The sequence below is a fragment of the Daktulosphaira vitifoliae genome, unplaced genomic scaffold (assembly GCF_025091365.1).
Source record: "Daktulosphaira vitifoliae isolate Bord-2020 unplaced genomic scaffold, ASM2509136v1 Scaffold_3, whole genome shotgun sequence".
NCBI lineage: Eukaryota > Metazoa > Arthropoda > Insecta > Hemiptera > Phylloxeridae > Daktulosphaira > Daktulosphaira vitifoliae.
The window spans coordinates 35,005,071-35,017,519 of NW_026099574.1; the positions used below are offsets into that span (position 1 = coordinate 35,005,071).

General features: G+C 25.4%; 2 protein-coding genes across 2 annotated transcripts in view; one reads left to right on the top strand and one right to left on the bottom strand.

Annotated features, from left to right (window-relative positions):
* Positions 1-6,510, top strand: part of LOC126900419 (protein unc-79 homolog) — a 45,927-nt gene extending 39,417 nt beyond the window's left edge. The window contains exons 41-48 of the mRNA XM_050676113.1: positions 40-150; positions 203-319; positions 376-540; positions 1,142-1,320; positions 2,251-2,494; positions 2,632-2,772; positions 3,608-3,733; positions 6,111-6,510. Coding sequence (XP_050532070.1) covers positions 40-150; positions 203-319; positions 376-540; positions 1,142-1,320; positions 2,251-2,494; positions 2,632-2,772; positions 3,608-3,733; positions 6,111-6,308 — 1,281 coding nt within the window. The 3' untranslated portion in view covers positions 6,309-6,510. The remainder of the gene's footprint in view (positions 1-39; positions 151-202; positions 320-375; positions 541-1,141; positions 1,321-2,250; positions 2,495-2,631; positions 2,773-3,607; positions 3,734-6,110) is intronic.
* Positions 6,511-7,894: 1,384 nt separating this feature from the next.
* LOC126900436 (U6 snRNA-associated Sm-like protein LSm2) overlaps positions 7,895-12,449 on the bottom strand; it is a 7,830-nt gene continuing 3,275 nt past the window's right edge. The window contains exon 3 of the mRNA XM_050676148.1: positions 7,895-8,243. Within this exon, the coding sequence (XP_050532105.1) occupies positions 8,082-8,243 (162 nt within the window). The 3' untranslated portion in view covers positions 7,895-8,081. The remainder of the gene's footprint in view (positions 8,244-12,449) is intronic.

A 12,449-nucleotide genomic window follows, 5' to 3' on the forward strand; every position in this document is an offset into this window, starting at 1 on the left:
ATTATATATATATATATATAATTTTTTTTTTTTTTTCAGGGAATTTTAGAACCTTTTTCAAAAATATTAACTTATTCTTTACAACAACATTACATTGACTATTATTTGTTAGTGGAGTTATGTTCATTGAACTACAAAACATTTGCTCGGGTATGTAGAACATACGCTTAAAGTATTAATATCCATAATATTTTGATTTTAGGAGAGAGAAAAAACTTTATTAACCAGAGTTGTAACTGTAGAATTGGTGCAGTCCTTAAAGTTCAAAACACAAAACATAAATAACAACTTTCTTATTTTTATTGCTTTTGTTCTACAAGTAATTTTTTTAAATATTTATAGTATAACTAAATTTTAAAAAATAATGAATTTCAGGATATTGGCGGTATATTACCAGAATGTCCTGCATTAGAAAATATAGTGCCAACATTCCCAACAACAATAATTAGTGCACCAACTGGGGCTTCGGATCTTTTACGAAATAATTTACAAGATATAATAGATTTTTTGACAGATGTCAACACATTAACAAAAATTAAGGTTTATATATATATATACTTTTTTTTTATATTAAAATAAATGAATATAAATAAATTTTTCTCTTCAAAAAACTGTACTAGTGATAAATATTAATCTTTGAATTACCTAATTTCGAGGTACCTCGTTTTAAAAAATACATTAGTAATTAAAATTACCAGACCAAAAATTCAAAAAACAATAATGTAATAGTAAGTAATATAAAATCAGCCATGTAACAAAAAAATCATCAATTTATAAGTGCATAAGTCGAAATTGTGAAATATTACCAATATGTATAAATTCTATTAACAAATAAAAAATTAATTATTTTTTAATAAGTAACTTTTGTAAGTACAAAAAATTGAAACACATTAAAAATAAAAATTATTTTTCATTCCAAAGACAAATACTACTAAAAAGTATTCAGAATACTTTAACAAGACTCCTCTTCAATTTGGCCATAGATAATTTAAATCAAAATAAAGATATACATTATAATTTGAACCATTACACATTAATAAACCACATAAACTTTTATTTTTAACTATTATTAGAATTCTTATACTCAAAATTTATTTATACAATAACTGAACTTGAATTAATTTTTAATATAAAAATATAGAATCGTTTTATAACACCAGAAGAAGGTATTAATGATGATACATTTGGAAGCACAGTCAAGGCAGGAATGTCTCAATATTTGTCATTAGAACTTTTAAAAAGTAATACCCGAGATGCTAGGTCATTACAGAAAATTTTTCCTTGGCTTTACTATGGACCCAATGAAATACAAACTATTGAGTAAGACAATTTTATATTTATACCTCTCATAATTTGTCACTACAACTAGGTAATTAAAAAAAAAAAAAAGATAATAATATTCTGTTAATTATGACCTAAAATGTAACGGTTCTATATCAATATTTAATAAATTTACTGTCAAACTCTTAAGATTATAACTTTCATATCATTATACATTGTAGATGTTTTGGTTTTCAAATAAATTACTTTTTACAGAATAATTTACTCAGTATATAATCAATTCAATTATTCATGTTTTGATTAAGATATATTCATTATATTTTTAATATGTCGCATATACAGAATATTTATTAACAATAAAACACTTATTTTCTTGGAAAATAATAAAAGTTTTAAAGATTTGTAAAGGAAAAAATTGTGTTGATTGAACAATTATATTTAGTTATTACATTTTTTTCCTCCCTTCAGGATTAGTAGATCCAAGTTTAAATTTTCTTTAACAAGAATCCCAATTTAAATTTAAAAAATTTATGAAAAAAATATTTTTATAAAATTTTTATTTAATGGATGAAAATATTATTCTAACGTAGTCTAAAAATGCATAAATTATTTTTAAAAAATTACAGCAAAATTATAACAATTTCAAAAATTATAGTTGTCAATTAGACACGTTTAACTTGCATGTCAATGTAAACATAGAACATTATTCTGGTCTGCTTGAGTAATAGCAATGTTTAGCCAAATATTGAGTATAATACTCCATTTTATTTTGCTTATCAATTTTTTTTTTGATAATTTTATGAAATTATGGGGAATTTTTTTTTAGGTGCACCAATGTTTTTTCTCTAAAAATAATAATTCAAAACTGACTATATGAAAAAAGTTTTATTTTATGTGTTTAATTATAATCTTTTACAAAATTGTACACAATTTTAATAACTCTAATCATTTATTTATTTCATTATACAGATTATTTATGTATAACTGTAAAGATTTTTCGGATTGTCTAAGTCACATTCGTCTATTGTCTTGGATTTTAATCGGATCACTTTCATTTACGGGAATGCAAAATCGTCCATGTTTACCGTTATCTCAAGATGTTTCATGTCAAATAGCAGAACACATTAATGTAATAATGACTGGATTTGCTGAAGAATCTAAATCGTCTGTTATTCACATGTCATCGCTTTTCCACGCATTTGTCCTTTGTCAGGTACTAAAAATCTGAATATTTCTAAATATGTAGCAAATACGGTACATACCTTATTTGCTACTTATGGTAGTATGAATATTATAGATTGAAAAGTAAAAATGATAATGAAGAACTTTAATATGTAATCATTTTATTAGTTGTGGACCATATACATGGAACAAACAGCTCAACAAATGATGTCAGCTGGAGATCATCATTCATTTACAATGAATATTTTACACGATTTTTGGAATAAAGTTACCAAAAGCATGCTTAATCTTTCTTCAAAGTCCAAAACAGTATGTTTTATTATAATTTAGGGTTGAAAATTATTAGGAAATATAAAACAATGCATTCAAATTATATGTATAGATAGATCTGTCTCAAAAAGATAACATTGGAAAGTATTAAGTAGTGGTCAAATGAATGAGAGTTAAGGAAATAAATCCCCCATAGTCATAGCCTTTTGATTTTAATAATGAAAGGGTTGAGAATAAAGCACTATATAGTAATTAATAAATTATTTTTTCTGATTCTATAAATATAATTAAATTGCCCTGTAACAAAATGAAATCTAAAATTCTCAGCTTCGAATCAAAGCTAAAATTGTTACATATCACTTTTTTTCATTTCATATTTTTTTATGTAATAACATTCTATGAGACAATAATGAAATTTCAAACATTTTTTAATATAAAGAATGATAGTTCAATTTTAAAGTTCTGTAAATAAATTTTTTTAAAGGTATTATAATTTTTCAAAAAAAATCTTTTTGATGATTAAATTATCAGAAATAATATTATTTTAGTAGTATGAAAATATTATTTTTATAGTTCTAAAGTATATTAATAATTTAAAAAAAAGTAACATGATATATTAAATAGATTAAAAGTCATTAGATTTGTCAAAACGTGGTAGACCACACCATATATTCTTTTAAATAATTTCTCTAGAAGTCAATAAAATCATAAATAATTAACTATTTTGAAATTGATACTTTTAATGGTAAATTTTCACAACTGACTTACTTAATTTATATGATTTATATTATTATTTCTTTGTTAATACATACATAGTTACATTAATATAATTACTGTATTTATACATCATAATTATGTAATTTTAATGATTTAGATGGGAGAAATGGTGAATCTACACTTTTTGAGTCTTTTAGAAGCATTGTTGGAATGCAGAACAGTGACATTATGTAAACTTTTACCTATGTGGAAAGAAGTATTGTTGACTGACAAAAATATAAAGGTTAGTATTAATTAATACTCAGACATAATTAATACATTTTAAAAATTAATTAGCTTTAGTAAAAAATTGCGTCAAAATAAATTTTCAATAATGATATTCGATATTCATCAAAATTATATCATTATTTATCAATATAAATATTAAAAAATACGAGATGTTGATGACATCCCGTATCAAAAAAAATTTTAGCAACAAAATGTCAAATTAAATTTTTGATGTATTTTATTAATAGCATTATACTGCATTTATGATTTTTTACCTCGGTTAATTTGAAACAAAGGCATAAAACTAAAAAAAAACTTTATTGCATTAAAGTTTTATCGGCATGGCAATTAAATAGACAGTTGGGTATTGTTAAATTTGAATCACCTGATCTCAAATCCAACCAATCCACATGTAGGTAATGAGAGGATAGGATATGAAAGAATATGGTTATAGTGGGAAGAACGAGACTGGAGAAAGAATCCTAGATTTTGCAGTATCGTATGATCTTGCTGTGGTTAATAGTTATTTTAGAAAGAGAGAACATTATATAACTTATAAGAGTGGGAGGAATAGATCACAGATTGATTATTTTATGTGGAAGAGAGAAAGTGTAAAGCGAGTAAAGGATTGAAAAGTTATACCAGGCGAGAGTGTAACTACACAACATAGATTGATGGTAATGGAGTTGTGATGTACCGGAAAGAGAATATACAAAAATGGAAGGAACACGGGGGAAATCGAAAGTGGAAAATGAAAAGGAGTTTGTGAAGACAGTAAAAGAGAGAACGGTGTGGAATGTCAGGTAGACATAAATGATTTGCTAGTTGTGTAAAGAATATTGCTAAGGAGATTGTTGGTGAGAGTAGGAGTAAAATGCCAGGAAAAAAGGAAACCTGGTGGTGGGATGAGAACGTTCAAAAAATCATAGAAAATAAGTAAAAGCAAAATAAGTTAAAGTATGATAGAAGAGCAAAAGGAGAGAAAATTGGATAGAGTATAAACGCTTGTGCAAAGAAGCTAAGTGTGTAGTAAGTAAGGCGAAGTTTAAGAGGTGAGAAACAAAGAAAGGCGAGAAAGAAATCTATAGACTTGCAAAAGTAAGAAAGAAAAGGTCTAAAGATTATCATTATATAAGGTGTATAAAAAGTGTTGATAATAAGGTACTCTTGATTGATGATGATGTGAAAAAAGGTGGAAAGAGTATTTTGAAAAATTACTGAATGAGGAGTATCCAAAAGAGACGTTAGAGGACATCTTGTGGAATGGGGGACTGGTAGATTTAATTAGTGAGAAAGAAGTATTGGAGGCTGTGAAAAAGAGTAAAGCAGTAGGACCAGATGAAGTGCCAGTAGAAGTATGGAAAATATTAGACCGTGTTGGCAAAAGGTGGTTAAAGGAACTTTTAAATAAAATTTTATTAGAAGGGAAAATTCCAAATGAATGGAGGAATAGTATTGTGGTGCCAATATTTAAAAGTAAAGGTTACATACAGGAGTGTGAAAATTATAGAGGCATAAAGCTTATGAGTTGTAGTATGAAAATTTGGGAAAAGGTAATAGATAAGAGAATAAGAAATGAGACATCGGTATCTAAAAACCAGTTTGGATTTATGCCTGGTAAGTCAACAATGAAGCCAATATTTTGTGTACTAATAGAAAAATTTAGGGAAAAGAAGAAAAAGCTGTGTATGTTATTTATAGATTTGGAGAAAGCGTATTATAGAGTACTGAGAGAGGTTTTAAAGTGGTCATTAATGAAAAAAGGAGTTCCGAAAAGGTACATTATATAATAGAAGATATGTATGATGGCACTTGTACCAGGGTAAAAAGCATAAGAGGAGTAACAGAAGGTTTTCAGGTAAGAGTAAGAGTGCACCAAGGTTCTGCTTTAAGCCCTTACTTATTCTTTATAGTGATGGATGAAATTACTAGAGATCAGCTGTTGAAGAAAAGTGTTTAAGAATAAGCAGAAGTCAGACAGAGTATATAGAGTACGAGTTTGACAAAAGAGAACACGAGGTAGGTGAAATGAAGAGATCAGTGACAATAGGCTAGGACGTGATTGAAGAGGTGAAAAGTTTTAAGTATTTAGGGTCAGTTAAATGGTTTAGTCATGTTATGAAGAGAGAAGAATCGGAAGCTGTAAGAACAGTTATAGAAATGGATGTTGAAGGAAGAAGAGGTAGTGGAAGACCAAAAAAGAGATAGAGAGATGTTATTGAATGCAATATGAGGACAGCTGATGTGGGAGATCGTGTCAAGTGGAAGTTTAAGATAAGGGTGGCCGACTCCAAGTAGTTGGAATTAAGGCGAGGAAGGTTAAGAACATAGAACTACATTTACAACCTTTAAAAACAAAATAAATATTAAATTAAAATAATACACTTTTTCAGTTGCCTGGTCACATTAAACTGCGTTTAGACACATGTACCGAATATTCACCCAGAGAACCTCCAACATTGATACCAAGATCTAATTTGTCTAAATCTGAAATTAACATAGACATTCTCAAGTGGTTACAAACTCTGCAATTTAAAATGGCGCAAATTGAGTTACAATCATCACAAGTTAATCAATTTTATAATGTATAATAGAATTTTATGTAATGAGTGTTAAATAATAGTTGATTTTAATAAAATTTTAAGTATATCAACTGTGTAATAGAAATAATTTATTTTATATTAAAATAAAATTATTGTAGAAAAATTATTATTTATAAATATTACTTGTTAGTGAAATTGTAAAATCAGTATTTGCAAGCTAATTGTACACAATTTTGTTGTAAATATATAATTATTCCACTAAGAATATAAATTATTATTTATAATAATTATTGTTATTGCATATTTTTTACTGTAAAATAACTATCCCATTTGGATAATGAATTTTTTGCAATAACAAATAAATATCACAGCTGTACTGATAAAGAGCATCCAACTTAATAAAATGTATAATTTTTTTTATTTTTTAAAAAACAACTTTGTCATTTAGATCATCATCTTTAGACGTTATTAAACTTTATTTTAAGGAAGGATGACTCAATTCTTATTACTGTCATAATATTAATTATTATTATGAAATTATGAGGTGGTCCTATTAAAGTCCTTAAATGAGATAATTTGAGAAGGTATTAATTTTACTATGATGTGTTTATTTATATATATATATATATTGACATAACATCTGTCACCACTTTCTTTCAACAATACATCAATAGATTATAAATTGTATCTATTTGAAGACAATTAAAAATTGAAAAATTTCTTTCAATAACCATATATGGAGGAAAAAAATTATGATTTTTAAAATCAGTAAATTTTGATGTTTTTATTCTTAAAATTGTCAAAAATTTTTGGTATATTTTTAACAAAAGTGAAAATATTTTGTGTTGAACTCCTCCACTATTTCACAAAACAACATATTAAAAATCAATTTCTTACTAAATTTGATTTCAATAATATGTATTATATGTGATGGTGTCACGTTATCATTATTGTGAGAATTTATTATAATAAAATACAGACAGCACATTCGCTTCCTGAGACTGATGAATTAACAATTATTATTTATTGCTAAATTGTCAATAGTCCAAATTATTATAAATACCCAAAAAACCTGGCCATCTTGGTCAGTTGACTCCAGTGCCTTGTGTCATTCATCAGTCTCAGTACTACGTTGTTGCTGTCCGGCTTACTGCATAAAGTCAAGTCTTTATTTCCTTTTTTACCTACCTACTCTCGACTTCAATATTTCAGAGTACTTGTGTCTTGCACTTCGTCTGCACCTCATATTTGGCTACCCCTGTTCTTTATTCTCTCTTATACCCAAAGTATTTGTGCCTTGCTCTTCGCCTGCACCTCATACTTTGGGCTCCTTTTTAAGTACACCTGGTATTTGTGTCTTGCACTTTATACCTAGGTGTTACCCTTATTCCCTTCCTAAAACAACGGCCTTTCGACAGCCACAGCTAATCCAGAGTGTCAGCCGAGCACAGTAACTGCTGTATGATTACACGCACGTGAATATCCAATCAGCAAACTCAACATCAGTGTCGTATACACATCATCTTCATCATCTTGGTCCCCATACCTTTTATTTCAGTTAAGACATATACTTATTATCACATACCTTACAATATGACTATATATTATATTAACTATAATAAATACTAATAACATTTGTGTGAAAACCTAGGTTTTATTGTGTTCAATAGGTATTACAATTCATATTTTTAGTTTTTAAAGAAGAAGTCATGTATTTAATAAACTTATATTGTGTAAAGTTAACTTTTCTTCATATTTAATAATAAACATATATTTAATTTTCATTTATAAATATTTTTAGATTTACAATATAAAATTATATTATTGTAACTGACTTATTAACTTTTTTTTACTTTGCACTTCTCTTTTGAGTTTTTCTTGTCTTGCTACCAACTTTTTATTTTTGAATGAGTAACTTTTTGTTTTGATTCTTGGTGGAAAAGTTTTTTTTATAACATCTTTCATAGTGGAAAATATATCTATCTATTAAACAAGTAAATTAGTTATAGTAAAACAAATCATGATAACTTAAATTAGCAGCAGGTTTGTTTAAAAAAAAAAAAATGTTCAGTTTATAATGGATTGAATTAACAGAGAATTAAAAGACACGTGTATTTTCATTTGTTTAAATTATACATTAATTTCAAAGATATACTAATACTAACACTACTATATTATAAATTTATTTATCTTACAAGCGTAATATCTCTGTATGCTGTAAGACATACCGTATTACTTTAGTATATATAATAACATTGACAATAGCACACTAATCGTTTGTGATATTAAATAGCATGGAAAGTTTTACAGAATGTTCAGTAAGTAATGTCGTAATGTACTCATCACTACCATAACATGGGATATTTATACATTATATTCATATTCTTAGAATATAATCTTTTCAAACAAAAATTTAAGAGAAATAGTCAACAAATGCATACTATTTAGTTATATTGTAATACACACATTCAATCATAAATCAATTAATAGTCACTTTTAAAATCACTCTTTCGAAAAAAAATTTATAAATTATATTTGTCATCTTTTTTATTCTAATCTTAATAATTACACGCATTGTATCAATCCTAATCTTATGTGTAAAAAACAATGTTGATGTTATATATAAAATTTCAAAATGTCCTAAATACTATTCATCTGTAATAGTTTCTGTATTATTTATTAATAAACAGTAATAATTTAATAATGAGACAATGATGATTTTTGGGGGTACAAAGTATAATAAAAAGGCAGAGCAAACCCTTACTTTGGTTTATTCTTATCGTGCTCTAGACAATGTTACACCAACATTGTGATCATCATTGTCAAAATTTTTACATTTTAAAGTTGTGAACTTAATTGAATTGTGTTATTTTATTTATCAATCATTACTATTAATCATCAATATTATTACTTAAGATATTATAAGAAACAAGAAAAATTAAAAGTAACTCTCACTCACACTTTAATCCAACTTTCTCTTTATTTTATTAAGTTTTGAGTTACGATAATTACCGGGGAGCATGGGTTAAACTTAATTAATCGACATCAAATTTTATACATATTGAAACCATACAGAAGACTGAAAGAAAAAAAATCACTATATATTGGAAGACTACACTAATGTATATATAAGTTGTTACTGATATTCTAAATAGCTAAAACATAATTTTATCATAAATTAAAATTTAATTCTTTTTTAAACATTTTTCATTATTTTCATTAAATTTTTTTCTTTATTAAAAGATTTTAACCATTTTAATGGAATTAATCTACTTTTATTTCCACAATTTATAAATTTCAATAACTATTTTTATATTATTATAATAAATATTCAATAAATTTAACTTATAATTAATTAGTTATGCCTAGGTTAATAAAGAACTAATGTGTCGTCTTTTCATTTTCTTCTCTGAGTGTTTTTTCAAAGAGTGATTTTCTAGAATTATTATAGCATTTGAGTATTTTGAGCAGTCACTGATAAAATGTTCTATTATGAGAATGTATCATATGTTGGTTAATTGGGTGTTTAAACAATATTAAAGAACAAATTATTATCCTTTTATTTGAATTGATTATTCTTTGTAATTTAAGATAATAATCATTGTAGCTATTCTGATCCTTTCATTGTAATTAGGGTCTAGAATTGTTAAGTGGTTTGGTTGGGCAGAATAGTAATTGATAGATCCATACTCAATCTAAGCCCATATTGTAGGTCAGTAAATAGTAATTAAACAACTTTTTTTATTCTTCCTATATATTTTGTGCTACAGTCTTTTAATTTATTTAATGCATTATTTGATTGATCATAGAAGGGTGTAATACTTCTTAAATTATTTTTCGGTCAAAAATAATACATTGTATACTATTTAAATCCACATAGCAAAAATCAAGAAGTTTCCTTGTGTTATATTGTTATAAAATATTTTATTTTACTCTTGAGTAACCGCAAGTAATATATAATCAATATGGATGTTTAACTCTAAATTCAGAAATTATTAACGTGTTAATAACTGAATGGGAGGAGATGTGAAACCGAGAAATGCTTAGTGATAAAAATAGCCACACTAACTCCTTATCTCCAGTCATTACTTTAAAACCAATAACAAAATTATTAATATTATTTTTATCTGCATTGCCTTATAAAAATGTATTACAAAAATATATAATCAAGAATTTTAAAACAAAAATAGTATACAGTAGTCATTTTCACCGTGAAGACAAAATAAATTCCAACAATTTTTTTTTCCATAATTAAATATATTACATAAACTTTAATTTAAATAAATATAAAAGTGTCAGTATTTCCGGAACACTTTTAAAAATTAATTTAAAAAAGTTGTCATTATGAATCCCCCTAAACTTTCTTTCTTTTTATTAATCTATAATAACAAATTTAATAGTTGTTCACCATAGAAGGAACAAATTATCATTCTTGGGTAGATTACTTTTTAAAATACCTCTAGGAGTACTATTATAAATCATTATTATCAAATCTAAAAACTATTTTATACTTCAATTATTTATTAAAATACATTACACAGCTCATAAGAACCAAAGTTAATGCTCAAAAATTTTAAAAATTCACATTTTGCATTGTAAAATTCTTATTTTTTTGCTAAGTATTCCTAAATATGCTATAAATTACAAAAACAACGAATTATCCTACTTAAAAAATTAATATTTACATTAAAATTTTTACATTTAGAATAAATTTACATCCCTCAAAATCATAAGTTTAGTAATATTTTTTTTAGGTTAAATAAGGATTTAAAAAAATATTCCCAGGGTATTCAGAAAACTATTCTGGCCAAGTGTGCAAATTATACAACTACTTTATAACTTTTTATAAATTCTTCATGAAAATTACAATACTATATTATTAAATAATAATTTTTTACTAAATTTAATTGATACAATAAGTATTTAGTTCTCTATTATACTTATAAATCACTAAACTTGTAGTCAAAATATAATTAAAGAAAAAAGAATTAATTTGCCTTTGAAAATTCCAAAATTCCTTCTAAAAATTTAACACTATCTACATATTTGCATCTAATCTGTTTTTATTATAGTGATTTTAATCACTGTTAGATATCATCTACATATATTCCAACTATGCGGACCTTTTTTTTACTATTAAATGGAAAATGGTTAAAATAAAATTTTGACTTATGATTACTAATTTTGTATTATTACTTTAAGCATTATTAGATATTGACCATTCGAAAGTAAAAAAAAGTGAGAAGCAGGGTAGTGTTTAGTGACACTCTATTTTTATCATAACGTATAGATATAGCGTTGCCTACCACACTCACCTATAAAAAAAAATTATAACAGTTCAAAAAGTAATATTACATACTGGTTATTGGACTTATCAATATTTTATTTAGAAAACTTTTTAATTAATAGTAAAAAAAAAATAATAATTTGTCGTTATAATATGAATAAAAAAACTATTTTTAAATTATTTACAATTTATTTTTCTATCATAATATAATGTTAAAAATAGAAATTATTAATTAAAAAATAATAATGTTAAGGTTTTTAATCTCTGAAAGGATAAAAAAAAATGATTAAATAAACTACATAGTATTATAGAGTTTTTTGTACTAAACAATTTTTTTCTTTTAGAAAATTAAAATTTTCAATAGTTTCTAAAAAAAGTTTCTTCTTGATTACCCTGTATATCATATAACGACATAAATACATTTAATATAAGTAAAAATTACTACTATTTACAATATGAAATAATGTATTATCGTTACCATAATGTTTTACTAACTTTTTTAGCTTCGATGCTGAGAAGGTATTGGTTTTTTTTTTTTTTTGTGTCTGTTACCACTTTTTCTCAGCTCTCACCGAACGGATTTCTTTCAATGATACGTCAAAAGATCACAAATCGTATCTAGTCGAAGACATTACCCTTCAAAATTGAAAAAATTTCCCTCGTTCCCCGTAAATAGGGGAAACCTCCAAAAAAATTACAAATTTAAAAATCGCTAATTTTCGAAATTTTTTCAATTTTTTTTACTAAAAACTGCCGTAACTTTTTCAAAAATGAACATATCAATATGATTTTTTTTTATATAGATGCTTGATGTCTTTACCTATCATTTGGTATATTTTTTTTGTAAATCTGACACTTAACCTGCCCACAGGGGGGGATTTAAAATGACAACTTTTTCACAA